This window comes from Glossina fuscipes, unplaced genomic scaffold (genome assembly GCF_014805625.2).
Source record: "Glossina fuscipes isolate IAEA_lab_2018 unplaced genomic scaffold, Yale_Gfus_2 3, whole genome shotgun sequence".
In the NCBI taxonomy this organism is placed as follows: domain Eukaryota; kingdom Metazoa; phylum Arthropoda; class Insecta; order Diptera; family Glossinidae; genus Glossina; species Glossina fuscipes.
The window spans coordinates 4,541,062-4,563,865 of record NW_023998417.1 but is presented as its reverse complement, the minus strand read 5'-3'; the positions used below and the strand labels follow the sequence as shown (position 1 = coordinate 4,563,865).

Here is a 22,804-nt window from a genome sequence, read left to right as displayed (position 1 = left end):
GTTGTTGTTGTTGTTGTTGTTGTGATGGTGGTGGTAGTGAAGGTGCAATATTATCAAACTATATATATATATATAGAACAAAGCATTTGAAAACGAGACCCAACGAAACCCAATGCCAATAGCAATATCAGCCATATAACAGAAATAAGAAAGTTTTGTGAATTGTGAATATTGAAGATAAAGAACGAGAAAAAGAGACGAGGAAGAAGAATAAGAAGAAGAAAGTAGAAGAGATACAATAATAAAAAGTTAGTAGTTGTTGCGTGTTCATATTAAAAATAAAATATTCTAAAAAAAAATTATAAAGAAAAATATACAATTTACGCATCAAAGCGCATTTTAAATACTCGTCACCTCACACAAGACACATAATAAATAAACATTGCAAATATTTTGCTGTTACAAGTCTTCGTCCAATTTCTAAAGTCAAAAGAACTTTTTCAAAAGCGACATATTCTAGTGACGCCATCCGGCTATTGATGGCTGCCTAAACTGCCCGAAAAGGTGCATCCTTCACTACAGCCCTCTACATTGCTATACCAATTATCGAAGTCGGCACGTCCGTTGTATGCAACGGTGCGTCCATTGTACAGTTCTATATGACATAAAGCGCATTAGTGTATCTAGAGCGTCTGTTTTTCCATCCTTCTTCATAAGATGGATATTTTAGATTTAAACAGGGCCATAAATTGATTTTAAAAATCCAAATTTTTCTTCAAGTATCATTTTAAAATTAAAAGTAGATTTTTTATTCAAAACAAAATTGTTTACATCTAACTAATCTAATATTACAGACATTCGAAATTTTATATTCTTCATGTGAACTTCGTATACATCCATACGTTGGGCAATAACTGTCTCCTCTTGTTAGGGAACTCATATGTAACAAAAGCCCATTGGCTGCCCGATTAAAAATTGATATATATTTTCCTCTATTGTTGAAGCAAACTTTTTCCTGCCACCATCAATACGCATCAATATGAAGAGATTTTAAAATATGTTATTTTTAATCGTAAATATGCCGACTTGGCGATCGATAACATATTCCTTTTAGATGCAATTAACACATATTCTCTAGTTTACATGAATATCTCTTACAAGTTACAAATTTTTGTGCTTATTATAAATATTTTTTTTTTATTTTGCAGGACCTAAGGATTTCTTGAAAACGGAAAAAGATTTGCATTAAAAGCAGGTATGTGTTCAAGTTTCATTTTAATTCATTTCTTTAATACGGGAGCATTACAAAAATGACAGAGAGACGGACGTTTGAATAGGTGCAATCAGTTCAAATGCCTACTGCAAAAGAGTTAGGACCTCCCCAAATCATGTATTCAAGAAGAAAAGATAAATCTGATATGTCTTCCGTTCTTAAGGCATAGAAGAAATATTCGATTTTTTTAACACTTAAATTTCCCGTGTAAAAGCGACTAAAGTAAAATTGTTCTGGGCATTGAATTCGAAATGTCAGGTAAATCAACGAGAAGATAAACAGATATTCGGAGAAGACCAAAAACAAAACCATTCATCTTCCGTGAGAAGCCAATGTTTTTCTCCTCACAATTTGTTTTCATAGTTGAGTTTTCTTTACTACGGTATTTTCAGATCGCTCAACATCTTAGGCGATGAGTAAACTAAGGACTCTCAGATCAAGTAGCGTCAGCTCGAATAATAACCAGATGTTGTTAGATTTAATCAATCGAGGAACGGTATTAATTGTTTTCGTGTCAATTCCAATCGCATTTCTTAATCTGATTACGTTTGTCTGGCTCGTTCGAAACTAAGATACATTGAAACAAGTTGCTGCATGAAAATGCGTTTTCGGAACGCACATCAACATCATCGTCAGTAGTCGCAGCAAAGATTTCCATCCTAATTATTTTATAACACAGTGATGAACTGCAGATTTCTAGGGAGAATACATCAACGGTTTTGAATTAAAGTTTCTTAATAATATTTACTACTGTAAGAAGTACAGGTTGTTTTTAGCGCAATTGAAGGAACCAGATTTCCATATCTAAAATGTGATAAATGCGTTTTTATGGCACTGACATGACTGGCAATATAATATTTCTTTTAATAAAATTCATTTAAACGCTACGTGAATCTTTTTTTTTTTTTGGTCCCTTTCGCAATGATTAAATTTTAACTGCCACAGTAATCTTATGTGTTATGAAAAACACTGATAAGAATAAATCATGTTAACTTAGTGCATCGAGTATGTCGGGCTGTCTAATAAGGCAGATTTGTTCAGAAAATATATGTTAGCCTCTACATAGTTTGTAATCACAATTTTATTCGCTTCCAAAATCAAGAGCTAAAATATGTTTTTTCCAAGTAAATTTCTTTTAGTGCTGGATTTATAAAAGAAAAAGTATTGAAAATATAAAACAATCGTGTTGTTGTAAATGTAATTCAACTTTAAGGCAACAAACACACAACAATCATTTTGTATTGCAAACAAAATGTACCCGGTGTGTGTTTGGGCGTTTTACATAAAGCAAATGATAGCCAGAAAGAAGAAAATCGTAATATTTATCCGGTTTTTCTTTTCTTTTCCTTTTTGTTCATTTTTTTTTTTTTTTTTTTTTTTTCTTTTAATATTCATAAAAAAGAAATAATGGTGCAAATAGTGGTGCATGAAAATTAAACGACTTATTAAGAATCACTGGAGGCTTTAGTTAGTTAGACTTACCGGAAACATGTCATAAGAATTAGCTGTTGATGTGCCTGGCGATATGGAAGATTGTGTTGAGCTGGGTGTTAGTGGCATGTAGGCGGTTGCTGCAGCAGCTGCTGCTGCTGCTATAGCGGCACTGGTAGTCATTGTGTTGGCGTTGTGGGCCAACGAATCGGCAGCCATTGTTGCAGTGGCAGACAAGCTGGCATTACAGCTACTGTTGTTGCCATTGCCACCATTAGCGTTGATTCCGCCGCCACCTATCGCCAATATATTGTTACTTAAGCTAAGGCCGCTGTGGGCACTATTACAGCCATTGGTATGAGTTTGACTGTTGTTGCCGCTGTTGTTGTTGGGGCCGGTGTTCAGGCCAAGAAAATCAACCGTCATTGCTAAGGAATCTGCAAAGCAATAAAAGAAAATCCATACAATTATGGTTTTATCTTAATAGACGACAGCAGCATCAACAACAATAGCAACAAGAATAACAATAATATGTACAAATAGAAAATCCATATATAACAAACAACTAATAATTTCTTATAAATAAACATAAAAATTTTCCATATGGACGACTGACACAAGTAAAATGACAATAAATGGAAATGGAAAAATGTTTGCGTGCAATTTTTCTCTCTGGTGTATAAGCTCTGCACTCTGTGTTCTGATTCAAGCGCAAAACATTTAAATTGTCACCATAAATATTCTGACAATGGAATAAGATGCAAGAGTTATAATAATAATAATAGAAATTATTGTGCAACTGTACTATATATGATTACATGCGTATATATACATACATGTGTGCACATATGCCTAAAAGGCTTAATATCGACATATATACTTAAAAACCATTTGCGAAAAATGAATATAAAAACGTGCCAGGGAGACAATAGTTACGTCCAAAGTTTAAACCGCTTTTGCTGACATAAGTCATCTCCTACAAATTCTTCTATTGAAACTGATCTTTGAAGCTGGACCTATTTGTTAAGTCGCGATTATGTGCGAAACTCCAACTTCTTTGATATGAAGAAACGCCGAATTATATTAAAAACCCGAGAGAAATATGTTCGATTTAAAACGAACCTCTACTATAAAATACGTAGAAAAAAGGAATTATTTTCGTTTTAAAACAAATACCACCGCCATCAGCTTTTATATAAAACATCTGTCAAACTTTTGTATAATTATCGTATACGGTATCCGTTATTACACATTCCAAATTGAGTTTTCGCACACCAGCTCAGCAGGTTTTTATGCGATAATGGTACAAAAACAATTTATAATTACAAATTTATAGGAATTTACAATAGATCGCGACGACTTTCAGTAATCGGTATGTCTCATTTTGTTTTTGAAGGTAGAATATAATCTTCCCCCATTTACAACCCTGTTCTTATTGTATATGATGTTCTTTACAACTCTGTTATTGTTCCCCTATTTTGCACAGCAAGTGTATCGAATGGCTACCCTGGCAATACAGTATGCTAGGCGAAGTCAAGACTTAAGAAAGGAGCTCGATTGAATTATCGCAAAGCACAATTCGGAAAAAAGCTGGGGAGCTTTTAAAAAATTTTATTAAGAAAATTTTACTAACTTTAGCATCGAATTATGATCTTGGATGCTTTGATTAAGCTGTATTCTAGGGAAAAAAAGGCAAATGCGCGAAGCGAATATAGCGAGAAAAAATGGACGCCATATCTAAAAAAGAAAATGGCGTATATTAAAGCAGAATCTACCGAAGCGGTCTTTTTGCCGCAGCTGTGCAAAGTGATCGTAAATTACTATTCCATTTTGCAATTTTATTTGTATTCTTATTCACAATGGCGGTGAAGTCCGATATCGTTGATTAAAATCATCTGGTACATAAGCCCATTTGCGGACATTTGCTGGATTTATATTATTATGAAATTCAATCACTTGTGTAAGTCGGCCGCGGCGATCAACTAATTTAAAACCAGCATTAAGGGAAAAATATTTATGCAAAAACACATCATACGCTGATTTCTTAATATAAAGACGCCCGGTTTTATATTACACTCGTAACCAATTTAACAAAAAAAATTTGTGCTAACTTCAATCAATGACTTATTCTCTGCGCGAGAAAGGTTTGGATTGCGATGATATTAGGTAAGTGATGAGTCTTTTTTCTTGCATATATCCCGAAATGAAGAATTGCTCTTCTTTTACACAATAAGTCCACAATTTGAAAGAATAGAATTCTTTAAGACATACATTTAAAAATTTAGGCTATAGTTTTATAATCGTTACCGTCGAATTCTTTGTCCGAATCACTTTATTTCCGATCTGTACACGCCAAGCTATTTTAGAATGCAAATCCAGCAAGAAATATAAGCGAAAGAGAGGACATGGAATGTATAATTGTTACGTTTGTAAGAAAAGAAAGTGTTCAAAAGCGTCAAAGGGTTTTAATAGGCTCATCTCGTTAATTACATATCTTTTGTAAATTAAACATGTTTATGGGGTTTTCTTCTTAGACTATTTTAATGCGTGTCGGAAGAAAATTCAATGTTTATATTTCACGACGGACGAAGAGTGAAAGTTTGATATAAATATTGACTTTTTATTGGGATTAGTGTTATTTGGCTATGTTGTTCGCCGTTCCTGCTTCTGTTTACCTCCAGATAATATCCATTTTCGAATGCCCTGGAATTCTAATGGGACGACATTTGGCGCGTACAAAATTTCAACTATACATTGTATGTTCAATTTTGAAACGATAGACTCTTAAGGTGGTATTAGCTCCAGCTTACATTACATTTTATTATTAGATTTCGTATTAGCATCGAACCTAGAATGACTTAGAAAAAAAAATACAATAAGAATATCGGATAACGGTTGGAAAAGTCTTTAAACGATCTTTGTTATTTGAATTCGTTTTGAGATTAATCGTATGATGCGCCGTTTTACAAGACCTTGACGCTATCTTTATCTGAAACTTTAGCTTTCTTTCCGATTGTGAAAAAAATCGTTTCTTTCTAACATACTGTGCAAACTTTTTGCAATCAAATAACGTTCAAAAAACACAGTGTTAATGGCGCGGCAAAAGATATGCAGGGGAGATTAAAATGGCGCATATTTCACAAATTTCGTGAATCATTAACACATTCCCATAATATTTTCTTTAATAAAAAAATGCTTTAGCGCGGTTAAAGTTCTCGTGATCTCACGCGAATTCTTACAAAAAAAGAAAGAAAAGTAGAAATGAAACGTGTACCGCTCTATAATTAAATGCCATACTTTGACAAGTTGAAGCAAGGCAAACAAATTAAATCGAATGTCGCGATGTAACCTAAAAAAAAAACGAAATATATTTTTATGGAAGCCTATGCGGTAGAAAATGTATGATGAACCAGGCATACCATCTAACTTCGGAGACACTATGGCCTACTAAAGAGCAATGTTATGCCCGTTTAACATTCCATATAGCAAATGTTTGCTTGTATGCGTCTTCTCGGTGATGTGTATATGAATTCATATTTAATACTTTGAAATATGCCTCCAAAATAAATCAAATTTATATATAGTTTGTATATTTATCTCTTAAGCATATTTTACAAATTTTATTTGCCTTTTTGCAATAACTTTTTAAGTATTTGGCAAATATATTACAATAAATTAAAGCATCAGTGCATTATGGTTAGAAGAAATAGATAAAGTGAGGGGAAACGAAAACGAAAAAAAGGACAGGGAAAGAGAACGGTCGAGATCTTGAGTAAGACCGAGTATGTAAGAGTGTTGAGGTTGAGGGGAAAAGCAAAAACCCACATTATTTATAAACACAAATTCAAAAAACACATTCACACGTTCATACATGCATGCATACGCAACAAAGTTATGCATCAGCCTTTTAATAGCAAACTGTTTTTTGTTATTTATTTTATGACTTATAAGTTATTTTTTTCCCTATACATACATATACAAATGCACAATTTATATATATATATATATATATATCTATTAGGTTTTTATTTATAAAATATATAGGTTTGTGATGTATATATGTATGCGTATATTGTTGTTATTGTTATCTTGTCACAGTTACAGTGCAGTTAGCTGAAAAACGAATGGAAACATTTTCGTTTCTTCTACAGGAAGCTTTCACTTGCACATCTAATCACAAACATACATATGTATAGAATATGTATGAAATCAAAAAAAAAAAAAAAAAAAGTCCCAAAATTTTATTCATCGTAAAGTGTATTTACTTAGCAATTATCATTGTCACATCGTCATTATTATCATCATATAATCATTATTAAATTTAATTTTTCTGTAATGGACATCTTAGGTATATAGAATATGTCTCTTATATCTTCTTCTTACTTCCTTCCACTTTGAAGTCATAATTTCAAGTGATTTCATTATTATTTCCAATACATTATCTGTATCCGTTATTTGATTTTAAATTTGACGAACATTTTGTGTGCAACGAATAAGAAAAACTGACTGACATAAAACTGTCAATCAATTTTAATAACTAAGTGAATGAAATTTTTCAATTTATGTAAGATTTAAATTGCGACAATATGAACAATAATTATTCTCGCTCGCTTTAAGACAAATTTGGCGAAATAAAATCGGTTAAGGCCTAATTGTTAATATTTCATGATGAATATTTCTTCATGATAGTAATTTGACAGAAAAATTAAATGGACCAAATTTGAACCACATGAGTCTATTCCCATATGACTGCGCTTTATAAGTGGTAAGCCTTTCAGAAGAAGATATCTTATCATGAAAACTAGTCCATTGTAGCAAATTAACCAAAAATATTACCAATAACTCTACAAGAGTCATTCTGAAAGGCAAGCCGTTAGACGGAGAGGATATATCATTTCTAGTTTTCTATGATAATTCGAAAAATTATGCAGGGACTGAAAGTTTCTTTAAGCAAATGTTAAGTGGGAAGAAATATATTAAGGAGGTAGCGATATAGGTACTCCCCTGCGTAATGAGTTTGTGAAAAAATATTCTTTCGGTGGGAGAAGTGCATTTTATCACATAGAACTGTTGGCTCGTATATAAGGCAGTGTTTCGAAGTTGAGCTATAAAACTGTTGAAGTGGCTAAAATTTAGGAAAGGTTTCGCGGAATTGACTTATTTTTCTTTTTGGGATGTAAAACGATTTTAATACCCGTTTGTGGTCATGAAACCGGCGGAACAGTGGTAGGAAATTAAAACATTTGTAATCAGTCAAACATGTAAATCTGGAAAACAAGTAAGAACATTATAGTCAGGCAAGGCGAACCATTGAATACCTTACACCACATCGTCTATGGCAATTCTTGCTTTTGTATGAAATTACAGTTATGGGTCAATTTTCATCATCGCATATTAAAACTTCTACTTTTCTGTTCTATTAGGATAGGATTTACAAAATAGGTCGAGAGGGACCAAATTTGGCACTGTTAATTCTTTTATATTAAATTTGCTATTATGATACAATTTTCATTATGAAGCTTTGAAAATTACACCTTTTTGTCATATGCACTTCAGTTTTCGTCATATGAGAGGGAGTTGAAAAATTGCCCTACCCGGTCCAAATTTTTCAACGAAATTTAGAATAAGGAAATATTACTATTTAGCCACTTTTGCCGACAAATTAACGACTTTTCACAATAGGGTGCTGTATGGGGAGTGGGCGAAAAAGTGAACCCATCCGAGTAGTCGTTTAATAGTGTTCGTCCTTGGGCCAAAACACGCCACTATACTAAATTTCATCAAAATGTATCAGAAATTGCAATCTTTAACTTGAAGAGAAGAACTACATGGAGAGACATCAGATCAACACACAGGCATCGATCAATTCATATGATGATTTTGAATCAATTAGTATAATAGAAGATGAGTCTATCTTAAGCCCATCTTCGTAGTACATACTTCGGCACTAACTTAATAAACCCTGCACCACATGTCACAAAATACCAAATATTAGCTAAGTGTTAGTTGTCGCAGCCACCACCACCATATTTACCAGATTTAGAGCCATCCGGCTCTCAGAACTTTCCAAAAATATGTCGGTTTCAAACCTTTTTCCCTGTATAATAGCTCTAGAATAACATTTAAACAATCTTCAGAAATTCCTTCTATAATGAACTGAAAAAATCATTGGAAGCTAAATGTTTAACTTAAGAAGGAATATGCGAAATGATTTCTTAAAATAATGATGTTACCAAGTTTCTGAATGGCTTACCTAGCATATAGTTAAATAGAAGCTCCTTTGCGAAAATAACTTTTTAATGTCTCTTTGCCTCTCGTAAGATGAGTGCGCTCTACCGATATGTCTGTTGGATTTTGAAACTTAAATTTTGTAGTGCAGTAACACACAATGGGTTAAGGGTGCAAATTGAGTTTGCTCTTAGCTTTATAAATGAATGTTAAATGTAACTGAAGGACCATTAGAGGAAATAAAAGATAGTAATGGAAATTCTAGCTATGGTGTTCGTAATCTCTGGTCCGGTAATTTTGATTCAAAAGTAACGAGAACGAATATTATTCTTTTCTGAAAGATAAATTTCAGAAATTTGCATTGAAAGGGCATAACTGTTTTTTTTTTTTTTTTTTTTTTTTTTTTTTTTTTGTGCTTCATTTATTATTTTTTATCTTCGAAGGGGTCGGCGCAAAGAATCTTTCTTACTTACTCTTCGACTCGTTTCGCTTCCCTAACTAAAAAATGAAGCCGAGTGCAATTTGAACCGCAGCTATGGGGTATAAGACGATAAACAGAAATTTTTGATACATAAAGCGTAGGCCACGAAATTGATCTCTTTTCTTCCTCTCTTTCTTCGCCGTACCTTTGCAATTGCTTGACCTGCATCTTTAAGTAAAAGGGTAATACAAGGATGTACAAAACAAATGAAAAGGGGATGGAACCAAAGCAGCGCAATACTCCCAACAGTATAGTCTGTGTAATCATCTCGGTATAATGGCCTTTTATAGCTGTAGACACGGTTGACATCTAAAAGCTATTTATTACTAAGGGCTCATGTACGTTTGAACATAGAAAATCTATTTAAACGATAAAGATTGACTTGAAACAAATTATTTGTTATACTTACAACATAAGAATATATAGAACATAGATGTAACTAAACGAAAGTAAGAATGCGAGCGGTAGCGAATTTTAAATGTCAATCTTAATAACAAATAAAATTTATACTGAATGAATGCGTGCATGCTTTTCAAATAAAAACCGCATCGTATTAAATAAATTGGCAGGAGGAAAATAAAAACTAAAATAACAACAACAACAATAACAGTGAGAACTTATAAAAAGGAGAAAATTGTTTGAAAAAGTTTGTTTGTTATATACCGTTCAATGCTGAGGTAACCGTATCCGAAACAATTGCATTTGTGTTAATTTTGTTGATAATGTCGGCGGCGTTACAGCCACTGTTACCACCACCACCACCACCACCGCTAATACCAGCACTAGCAGCATGTCTATTCAAGAAATCTTGACGCTGTTCAATTATGGAATTAATTGAATGCTGTTGTAAAAGTTCAGTACCAGCCGTTCCTGTCAAAGAAGCTCTCATTATATTATTGGTATGAGTGGCTGCTATTGAAGACGATAATGGCATAGAAGTGAAATTATTCGATGAAGAATTAAACTGCAATTAGAAGAAATAAAACGTTTAATTTTTTTTTTTCATTTTTTTTTTCCATTTTTTTTGTTAGTTATAATGAGATAATTGAAATGAATTTTTAGTTAATAAGTTAAGCACGAACGAGAAGGAAGTTGTGAAGTGTGTAGGAAAAACAAAAAAAAAAAAAACGAAAAACAAAAAACAAAATTTTTGGAATATCTTCAGATGTGTGAATAATTAAAATGAAATCTCTGAGTCTCTCTCTCTCTCTCTCTCTCTCTTTTCCTCTCTGCCTCTCAGTCTCCTTTTCACTCATCCTATTCATACTATTACGTGTTGGAAGTGTTCGACTATGAACAAATAATGAACAGAACAACAAAATTGAAGAAGAAAATAAATGAATAAAATGATAAGAGAGAGCGAAAGAGAGGGAAATACAATAGCAGTTCGTGTCACCCACAATTATTACTGAATTTCACGCCTGAAACTTTACAAAACATATAAACATCAAAAATTGTTATTTGTGTGGAGTGCCATTCACATTCGAGCACTCACACAAATACACATATGCACACGCATACACATATACAAGTAGACACACACACATCCATACACGTATAGGCACTTATAAGCGGCAAAAGGCATAAGCAAAAGCGAAAGATGTTGATGAGTCGAAACACTTGCTTAAATACTCATGCATACAAGCATATGCATAAACACATCTGCATGTAGATATATATGCACGCACAAATACATTGGTACATACGTTTAATATTGCCACAGCACTCAGCAATTTACAAAGTGATAGACACACACACACACACACACACACACACACACACACACACACATGATTGTATGTATGTGTGGATAGACATATATGTATGTATATGTATATGACAAAATATGAACAAAAAAAGGAAAAATTAAAAACAAAAAAAAAAAAAATATCAAAACGGAATGACAGACAATGCAATACAATACAAAGAAGTGCACTTGAACAAAACGTTTGGCGCGCAATTAAAAGAGCATCAAGTGTCAGTTGTAGTGGCTGAGAAGTGTTCCTTGGAAAATGCCAAATTAGTACAAACATTGTTATCAAGCTGCAGCCAGCCAAACACAATTATAACACAAATGATGTACAGGCAAAACTTGCATACCAGAGCGCATACATACGTATATACATACGTATATACACGAGCGCATAAACACAAGCTTTTTTCAATGGTACAAATAAATGTGTAAGAGAGGGTGCCTGGTTTGGTAGAGTCGCAAAGGCATAAGAAAAAGTAGCAAACAGACAAGTATGAGCTCACAAATCATTACGACAGATTAACAGTAAAAAAAAAGAAAAAAAAAAGAAGAAAATATTGAGGCAACAAGTATAAAAGACCTTATGCAACTCTCCCACACAACAAGCGCACATACATTGTAATATATCCTACGTTGATATATATATATATATATATATAGATATATATGTATATATACATATAGATCTCCACCACAAAGAGATCATAATAGAAAGTATGGTTGCACACATATGCTTCAATATATAGGTGTGCAAGTTGAAACGTTTACAGCAACAACAACAACAACAATAACAACAACTTTATGCACATACATACATACATTTCTATATAAGTACATGAATCCTTGCTTACGAAAATACGGTATACAGTTGGCAGATAAACATGCACGCTTATACACTTACATGTCATGCATACATATATTATCGAGTAACCTATCGTTTGGTTATTCGGTTTTTGTATGTTTTCACGTATGTTGTCTTTGCACATTTTTTTCCTCTCATTTCATATACTCTCCCTCCTCTCACTCTCTCTCTCTCTCTCTCTCTCTCTCTCTCTCTCTCACGGTTTCTCTCTATCACTCTTTCACTTTCTCTATAATTCTATCTCTTTCTTACCCTAAATCGAGCATATTGTGGCTTTTTCAATTCAATTGAATCCTTGCGAGCATAAGCACACATGCACACACACACACACACACACACACACAAACACAAACTCACGCATGCAGATGCTTACAAGCACTCAAAAACATGTACATTCTTATAGATGATAATGATGGTATCGTGGATGACAAGTACGGTGATAGAAAATCTATTAAATGTGTTTATGTGTATGGACGTGTGTTGTCTCTATAGGTATGCGTATACATATATATTCTTGAACAAGTATGATAACATTAGAAAGAAAAAATGCAACTTGAAAAGAAAAAAAATACACAAATGTCAAATGTAACGGTTTCTTTGCTTTTTTTTTCTACTTTTTTTTTTCTACATACTTTCTGGTTTAGTTGTTCATTTTGTTTTTATTTTATTTTACTTTTTTTTTTTACTTTCTCTTACTTCGCACTCGGCATTGGAAATCCCTATCTTCATGCAGCTATAAAAGCAACAGCGACAACAACAATTCTACGAACTATGTAACACAGTTGATTATTGCTGGGATTTTCCAATGAATGACAACATGATGAAGTAATCGGAAAGCTTATGAAAATCTCGAGAACTTGCTTTTACTAAAACGTAACAAAAATGACATGAAAATGTTAAAAAGTTACGGATTATTTTAAACATTATCTCTCAAAAGAAAACGACCAACAAACCCAATAACAAACATTATCTCAACGAAAACAAAAAAAAAAAAAAAAGAAGGGATTAAACCGATTTTCAGTTAAAATTTCAACTAAAATATAAATAAAGTGAAAGTTTTTTTTTTTTTTTAAAAAAGATTTCAAAAAAGATTCATTATATTGATTAATCAAAAGTTTGCGATAAGACATGGGACGGATGAATATCATAGCATAGATAAGAGAAAATCGGAGATTGTTTCAAAGAATAGGTTAAAATGTATAGCGAATAAGATGCAATAAATAAAGCGTAGAATGTGCGGGTCATGACACAACAGAAGAAGCAAGTTATTGCGCGTATGAAAATGATCTTAAGGATTATAATAAGAGAGAGCGTGTACGTCCGTATTGAATCTGTGTAGTTTCATCAAATTTTGAATTTGTGGCTTCATTTGTCAAGAGTGCATCAACAACGCAACGCAATGCTTTTTCTACTCAAAATTGTCCGCCGATATGTTATCGCACATGCAAACCGATAACTTTGTGAGCAAAACCGAAAACCCATTATGGCTCATGTTGTTAATATTTATTGAATGGTAAAGTTGTTCTGAAACAACAACAAATTATAATTTCGACTTTTGTGTAAAATCGGTCTGCAAAAGTTTAGTATTGGCCGTACCATGTCGTCCGTGAATCGCACTACCTCCCGGTCAACATTTGTTGCAATCGCTGACTTATCTGCCTGCCTAAATAGCGCTGAACGCTTTCATTCTTACAACAATATACGAAAAGTAGATTCTTTGCGTGAAAGATCTTAGTCCACTTGACAGGGAACTTATAGGTTGTCAGAAAAATAGTAAAAGCAAAGCTAAACATTGAATAATTTTTGACTAATATATAGTTTTTTTAAACCTTAAATTTTATCTAAAAATCCTTTAATCATAGCAACACTATGGTGTTATATTTTGTGAACAGGCCTGCGTCGGGTATTAGTGTAAAGCACTTTTTGTTATTTCAATACAACTTTCTCGTTAATGCATCATATCATTTCATTTTTTTTTTAACCAAATTTATTACAAATTCTTTCTTTAACAAATTTATTCGCGTTAAAAGTTTGCCAACAACAATTTCCAATAAGTAGAAAATGCGCTTGAATTTATGATTTAACAAAGCGAACGATATGAAATTTCTGTCATTTCTGTTAACGATAGTCATATGAATCTAATAACAACAACAATATATATATATATATATATATTGTGTGTACATTAATGCCCGGAATGCTCTTATTTTTATACCCATCATCGAGGGATGAGAGACAGGTGTTCATTTTGTTAAAACGTTTGCAATGCCCCGAAGAAATCATCAAAGACTCCGCAAAGTACATATCTTCTCGATCAGCATCAAATCCTAAGTCGATTTAAGCATATCCGTCTGACCGTCTGTCCGTCTGTGTAATGTTTATTGCAAACATTGTCCCGACCGCAGAAATGAAGCAATCGACTTCAAATTTGGCAGAACAAGCGGAAGCTCTTGAAAATGGGCCCGATCGGTCGAAGGACCCGCCCACAGCACTACGTGGGCTGAGAATGCCTCTGTTTTTGGAAAGCAAGTACACATTACTGATAAACTATAGCATGTTAAAAAATTTCAACGTTTATTATGGGCGATGCTGTAGCATTTGTGCACAAAAATGGAAAAATTGACGCACATCTACCCAATATTATGCTATATCAAAATTGAATTATTTTTTCAATACCTTTATAGCGCGCAGCAACAAGTTTCAAAAACCCCATAAAACATACAAATTCATGGCCAGTTTCAAATCTTGAACGCATCTAAACATGTCTGCCTGTTCGTCTGTCCATCTGACTGTTTGCGCAACGTTGTAATATTCTTCCGTTAGCGAAAATGAAGATATCTCTTACATATTTCGGAATTGTTCTTAATATCCAATCGACGATACTCTATACATTTTTAAAATCGTATTTTTGGAAAATATAGCCCAGCCCGGTAGTTGCTGGATTTAGATTCATATTTGAAAAAAAAAACTTTTCATTTCTTGCTCTCGATGAGAAGATAGCGCCTGATAGATATTTGCTTTTGGAAAATGTTGAAATTTCTCCAGCCACTTTCGGCGGAGGGCAAATCTCGCATACCTAGCACCATTAAAATATTTAGCGTCGCATGCTTTCATTTATGATCATAAAAAAGTGAATGAGATAAAAGTTATTCTTCTGATAATCATATCGACAAAAAGATTAATTCGCGACGCTTACCATAATTAATTTAGAATTAAGAATTAGAATCCCCAAGTTCTTTTACTTGCTACCGATATCGAGCGTATTGCGATGCAAAAAATTAGTCCCCTATGCCGTGATGTCCGCGATATTTAATGGCTTTAACAATTCCGAATTTCACACTGATCAAGTATATATATATATACATTATCGGGTTTTTGAAGTCTCCTGTTGGGCGTTGCAAACGCTATGAGGTAATGAGCTATATTCTCATCCTTTGGTAGCGATTATATAATAATTGTTTTGCAAGAACTTTTAGGCCTCCATTATTTATTTATTTTTTTTTTTTAATATATGAAACAAACCCTTTTGTCGCGCCTAATATTACTAATAAACTTTTCCATATTCGCCTGTAAAAATTTAAAAATATTCCCATATTTTCAGTGAACACAAGGTCCATTATATCATATTTCTTAAAGAAGGCAAAGTAAAGCTTCATCAATAATATTTGATATTTTATATCAATGAACCGTTAGACAGCGGAGGGTGGGGGGATTTTCATAATATTTTTTTTGTTTTTTTTTTTTTTTTTTTTGTAATTGCTTACTGTAATAAGCAGTGTTTAGAGTTATACCAGGAGGAATTGATTTCAGTTCAATTTATGCATATTTACAAATAGTTGCTTACTTTCGAAACCGATATTGGTTTTCCCGCAATGCGATAGATAGATGTTCGTTTGCTATTACATGATAATAGTGTATGTACTTATTGGGTTGGCAAGGAATGAATTTCGATATTCTCTCTTTTTCTACAGTTATGCACAAGGTTATTACATCGAATTTTCATGAAATTTCATTGTTGCCGGCTTCTTATTGTTATCAAAATGGATGATCGCTCAAACAATGTACGGTTTATAAGGGGCTGTCGAGTCATTAAGTCGCGTATTATTGTTTCCTATAGACTTTGCAAATCTATAGATACTAGAACTACAGTTTAGATAAAGGAAATGTCCGCAATTTTCCGTAATCTTAGACATGACACATACATAAAACTTCTAAAAGTCTTCAAAGTTTTCAAAGTCTTCAAAACTGACTTTATTATTATTATTATTATTATTATCATCATGTTTGTGCCTGCATTTATAAAATGAGCAGAAATGTAATTTTGGTATATAACTGGCATGTTGTTATGCTCTGTTGTAACTATGTGTGATGTAAAGTGTTTATTACAACTTAATCATCTATGTTGAAGGAAATGCCATCATAATATATTTGCATATAAAATGTAATGACATCTAGTGCTTTATGGTGTGTTGCGTAGTGTTGTTGATTGTGTCGTGTTCTGTTCTGTTCTGTTCTGTTCTGTTCTGTTGTGTTGTGTTGTGTTGTGTTTTGTTTTGTTATCTTGAAAGGGTTCGTGAGTGCAAACAAACATTTTCGCACATGCAAAACACAATGCATTCTTTCACACATGCAGGCAGGCAGGCAGGCGGGCAGGCAGTTGTGATGGTTCACAATCCCACTCCCCCTTTCCATCTATTTCTCACTCTATTATTTTCTCATCGCCATTCTTTAGTCAAATACATACCGAAACGTAAAACGATGGCGTCGCTGTCCAATAGTGCATACTGTAAGGATAAAAGAGTTTCTTCTTGTCTTTTATATAAAAATGTTTGGCACAACTTTGTGAAACCAATTTCAACTGAAACATGAAAAAATTTCAAAATCTTTTCATCAAAAAATGGGATTTTTTTCCTTCTCTCTGTAGAAAACTGAGAAGCATTAAAATGAATGAAATAAACAACAACTACGGATGGTCCTTGTTTAGAAGGAAATATTTAAAATATTTGTCACCCTATTATGAAATTGCATGAAAACGGATTTTTTTTTTTTTTTTCTTTATCACAGCTACTGAATGAGTATCTGAAGGGGGAGAATATGTTGCAAAACTTAACGTAAAATGTTATAGTAGTTAGTGTGCAATTGTAAAGAAAATTTGCTTTAAAAAAGAAGAAGAAAAAGAAAAAAAACCCAAACAAAATGTCTTGTGGAAAATATCCTTTTGAGTAAAGCCACAGCATTTACTAAGAGGAATAAATTTCAAGTAAACGATATTCGGTCTAAAGATTTCCTCTCCGCCCTCTTCTTAGATTCAAAATTTTGATAAACATTCATTTTGATAAATTGTTCACACATTTGACAGTTAGAGGAAGTGTGTATGTTGGGAAGTTTTTTTTGAATATGAATAAGTCATTAATGACAACTTGTTTTAAATTTAATTACTGTTAGGTGGTTTATATTACAGTTAACAAGCTGCTATTAAATATATATGTATTTCTCTCTACTTTCCAGGACTTCTATTTCATATGATAATTCAAAGACATGTATAACGTATAAATCAAGGGATGATGTTACGCTTTTACGATAAGGTTCTCATCGTCATCTAAAATCCAAGTGCCGTTCTCTTTCACCATAAACGATAGGTGATAAGGCATATGTGCTGGAGCTGCTAATGAGGTATGTACAATATATTCTCAATTACCTTAACGATAGTAAGATAGCTTTAGCCATGATCGTCTATCTCTCTCTCTCTTTCTCTCTTTCTCTACTATCCATATGTTAAGGTTACAATTACGATGATCTCAACACTTTAGATATATTCATTCTGTCTGAATGTCTGCAATAGTCAGAAGAAAATTTCAGAGAGCTTATAAAACTGTATTTTGAATCGATCAAAAGGTACCCGTCTCTCTCTCTCTCTCTCTCTTTTTATGTAACGATTTTGATAACTATTCTCTCAAGAATGAAGATACCATCTTTATACCTTTGAAGTTTTACAAGAAAGATCAGTGCAGACCCCATTTAGTATTACAAACTTCGTACGTTTAAAGCCTGAATTGCTTCGTCAGATTATCTCCGCTTTTTAAATTTAAAAGGAAGATAAAACATAGGCCCCTTTTAAATACGATATAGACAGAGTAGTGAAAAAACTCTGGAAAATCTCTAATGGAACGGAAGACGGCCTACCTTAATAAGGATATCCTTTTCAAACATTTTTTTTTGCTCTTTGCTGGATTGAGTAGTTTTTCCCAGGTGTATTAGCTGCCCCCTTTTTGCTGATAAATAATATAACTATCCATCTTCGGAAGAACTCATGTTTACTACTCGGTAACGGTAAAGTTCGATGATTGACAGTTTCTTGCTTAATTAGAAAATAAGCAAAAACATAAAAGAGAGAGTAAACCATTAGTCTTGCTTTTCACGATCGATATCCTAACTCTCTTTCTTCAACATGCTTTTGTGGCATTCGTAAATAAGCAGGGACCCCCGGTAAGGATGTATATCGACTTCAACGGATATAGTTTGTGACTGTGCGGGCTATACCCTATATTAAAAAAAAGAACCAAATTTTTGTGTCAACACTTTCAGACCCCATTGACTAATATTTTTGGTATACTTGAAGTCGAATTAAATTTTGCAAATTTTTGGCTTTTTCAAGACATTTTTGTGAGCAAAATCCGGGTGTTACGATTGATTGCACAATAGGCAAAAAACATAGCATAGCAAACTCCTCATAAAAGCATAAGTGCCTTGAAAGAATGTTGTTACAGAGATTAACCTTTAAGATGCCCTACCGTTTGGAGGATTAGTCAGTCATTCAATCTCAATCGAATCAATATCTTAGTCGACTGTTGCAATCATTTCATTGCACTATTGGTGAGATCAAATATAACCTCAATATTGATAAGTTGTTTGCTTCGGGGATCTTGTGTTTGAAATTTACTCGATCTTTACATATAGGCATAAGGTATATTACAATACTGTTCTTTTGTGTTCATTTAATGACACTTGCTGTTCATCGTTTCTCGTCTCTAATGTATTAAATTGCATATCATTTCCTCTGGCGGATGATTTTATTTTGAAGTCATTTTATTTAAAAAGTTAATCAATGGGTCAGATTTAAAGCAATTAGTACACAATGTTTGTTTTTTGCAAACGATACTTTTATTTTTCGATGTCCGCTTTCAACCTATCTATGTAGTCCCTTTAAAAGAACAAGATCCGACGAAGTTAAAGAGATCGACTAGTTGCGTGTAATAAAACTTGTGCTTCAACTTTAATCTGTATTGAGTTTATATTAACAATAATATTAGAAACGAAAAACTTTATAATGTCCTACATATACACACATAGATAGATAGATAGATAGATAGATATCAAAACTCTTATTAGCATAACAGTTCAAATTGAATTTTTTGCTAAAATGTTTTACATACAAAACAGACATTACATGTGCTTATGAAAGACATAATACATTAACTCTTTTTTTTTTTTTTTTTTTTTTTTTTTTTTGATTAGTAATACTGCACAGTATGCACATATATACATCCATATATATATATATATATGTATATATATAAATATGTTTGTTGTTTTACTCTCACATCACACTTACTTACACGTTTCCTAAAGTATTAAAGTCCGAATGTGATAGGAGGTCATGTATGTATGCATGTTAACATGCACACATACACAAACTTATGCATATATGCATACATGGTATACTCAACATACTTGCAGTCAAGTTTAAGTTGATTTCTCTGTAAACACATCTACATGTATATGCGATGATGAAACAAACCCTTTATATATATATATATGAAAATATGAATGAATTTTTACTTTAGTGTTTGTATGTTTCTAATTTTGTAATGTAAGAAAATTGAAAGTTTTAATGTTTTCAACTTAGTTTTTACAATTTTATGGGGGCATAAACACTTATATTTAATATTTGTAAATGAAAGATTACATGTCTTGGAAGTTGTAAACTGTATTAACTAAATGTCATCGTGATTCTGGATAAATGTTTTAGACATACAGAATGTGCACACACACACATATATATATATATACGTTAGGATAAGGAGTAAAAAGTTGAAAGAAATTTATTTTTTTCGTTAAGCATGTTTCTGACATTTACCCACTAAAACGCAACCTATTGCATAGTTGAAAAAATATTGAGCCATCGAAAAGATTTTCATTAAACATAAATGAAAACAAGCGTGAATATATTCTACAAGGTTGTCCTTCTTCTTCTTCTTCTTCTTCTTCTTGTCAAGTGTTACGTACGCATTCCTGTGCGTGTGTGCAGTGAAAATGCAAGTGTCTTACGACAACGACGATGAGATGACTAATGATAGCATAAAGCCAAAATACACGGATATATAAAGCTTATAATTGTGGCCTCTCGTGTATGTCAGTATGTGCTTTCAATGAAGTCTGCTTTTCGTACGTAGTATACGGATTGCTTTGCCAAAGTGAATAAACTGAAGACCTTCTCTTTAAGTTATATTTTCTTATGCATACTAAGGCCATTAAAAATGATTCCAATTAATTTGATAAAGCAACAAAAAAAAAAAAATAAATAAATAAAATAAAAAATAATACATATTTTAATGCTTATAAAATAATAATAATAATAACGCCCCGAATAGTAAAAAAATGCATTTCAAATTAAGGACGTTAAACGTAAACGGAAATACGGAAAGCAATGATGAATGATTTATAATATGTTTGCTGAATACGAAGCCAGAGCAGGATATTAATAATCATTTTATTACAATTGTGAAATAAATTTAATTGAATTCAACTGAGCTGAGCTGAGCTGAACTGAACTGAGCTGAGTTGAACTGAATCGAAGCTAAGTGGTTTACTGATATGAAAACATTAACTAAATATTATGCAGTCGTAGTCGCATCAAAAGCTCACTTTATTTATTACGATTTTTCTAGTTTTTAAAGGATTTCCTATATTTGCGGAGAGAGAGCGAAAGAAAGAGAGGGAGGGAAGTGTTTATAAAATCCGCATACATGTTTTTTATATCTGATCATATTGACAAGATCTTAAGATAGAGTTTATTTATTATCATATATCAATTGTTCCTTCCCCCTTCTAATGTCTATTCATGTCTGTCTGTCCCTCTGCCCATTTAATGCCTCTGCATGTATTTTCGTGTTCAATATTTTGATAACATTTGCTCGAACCGACATGTTTTGATTCATGAACAAGCCTATGAGGAAATGGGTTTAAACGGGCTAAGGTAAATCCACAAACGAAAGATTTCGTTACATGAAAAAATTTAGAATTTTGGAAATTGTATGCAATTTTTTATGCTCCTTCGCAAGTAAACCTTCTTCCAAGAAATAAATCTCTACTGTAATGAGCCTTAACTCTTAGTACATTGCATTTAAAATACTTGACCAGTTTCGCTTTTTAATGATTCATTACATTTAAAATCGTTTTCAATTTTTATTTAGACGGTTTGATGAAATGATAAAATAAAACGAACCTAAAGTCCATCTTATCTCAGATAGATAGCTAGGTAATACTCTAAAAAGGATTGAATGTTGAATGTTTTGATTGAATGAGTCGCACACTATGGGACTGAAATTTACATGATAACTAAGTTCCAAACCCATGGCGCCCAAGATTAAAATCTCACGTTAAATAGAAGGCTTTTTCGAGACTGTGCTATGTTTCTTGAATTTTCTCTCGGTAAAAGAACAAATGACACTGTGCAGAAGTTTGTATTGTTTGTGTTGTCGAAAAGTCTTTATGAAATGTTATAGACAAAGGGATGGCTTGGCATTTCCAGGTTCTTGAAGTGGCCAAGCAATCATACGCAGACAAGTAAAATACATCATCAAATTGTCCTTAATCTTTCCGTTAAAGTTTGCCATAAAAAAAAGAGAGTTCGACCTTGGGATCCTGCACAATATTAACGCATACTTCTCTTTGCGAATTTTCAATTCAATGGATTTTTAAAACTCTGCTAAATGAATTGAAAATGACTGATGGTATTACTGATAAGCTACGGCTCTTATATGTAGTAAAAATATCATAGACGATAAAAGAAAAAGGCCTCCATGATTTATGGAAAAGTCTACGGGAACACCTAGAAATGTGGATTTACTTAAATATGAGGTACATAGCTAAGAATCATTGATGGCATTAGAGTATGAAAATTATCGTGCTGCTCCCAGTACTTTAAGCGACTCTGTAATAATTGAATTAATGTCAATTAGATCGACTGATCAAAGGAAATTGTCTGGACGTGCTGCGCGCAATATATTACATATCTACATCTTTGGCGGAATTTCCATGCCTACACCGCATGGCCCATGAGATTTTCATTTCTTTTGAACCATTAAGGAATTTCTTGAGTGGTGCTTAGGTAGGTAGCTTTAATAGTAGAATGGAAAACCTCTATTCGTTTCTTTCTTCTATTCGTTTTCTTTCTTTCTATTTTCTTCTTTTTTTTTTTGTAATGAGCGATATTGGACGTCAGGTTATCGAGACCAAGTCTTTTATGATTCTTTAATTAATAAATTTTCAATGTTAGCCTTTGAAGGTGCCACACTTTTTAGACTTCCTGTTGTGTTTACATGACATCGGCATGATTTTCTGCTGAATGCTTATAGAGTACAATGCTTATTAGGGGGCTCTCTTTAAACGTTTTGTGTTCATTTTGGCCATTTTTTTATGAACTGCTTTAATAAATAAGGCAAAGACGAATGAACGGACAAGGCCGTAGCAAAATTTATATAATTTGTATACGTATTGGAGAGAGAGCGATATGCTAATTTCCATTACGAATGTTACGTCGAGATTAGTATACTT

General features: G+C 32.8%; 1 protein-coding gene across 1 annotated transcript in view; it reads right to left on the bottom strand.

Moving 5' to 3' along the window:
* LOC119634612 (cytoplasmic polyadenylation element-binding protein 3) overlaps nucleotides 1–22,804 on the bottom strand; it is a 60,588-nt gene that overhangs the window by 4,602 nt on the left and 33,182 nt on the right. Inside the window, exons 3-5 of the mRNA XM_038028863.1 lie at nucleotides 10,017–10,317; nucleotides 2,696–3,081; nucleotides 5–58 (exon numbers count right to left, since the gene is read on the bottom strand). Coding sequence (XP_037884791.1) covers nucleotides 5–58; nucleotides 2,696–3,081; nucleotides 10,017–10,317 — 741 coding nt within the window. The remainder of the gene's footprint in view (nucleotides 1–4; nucleotides 59–2,695; nucleotides 3,082–10,016; nucleotides 10,318–22,804) is intronic.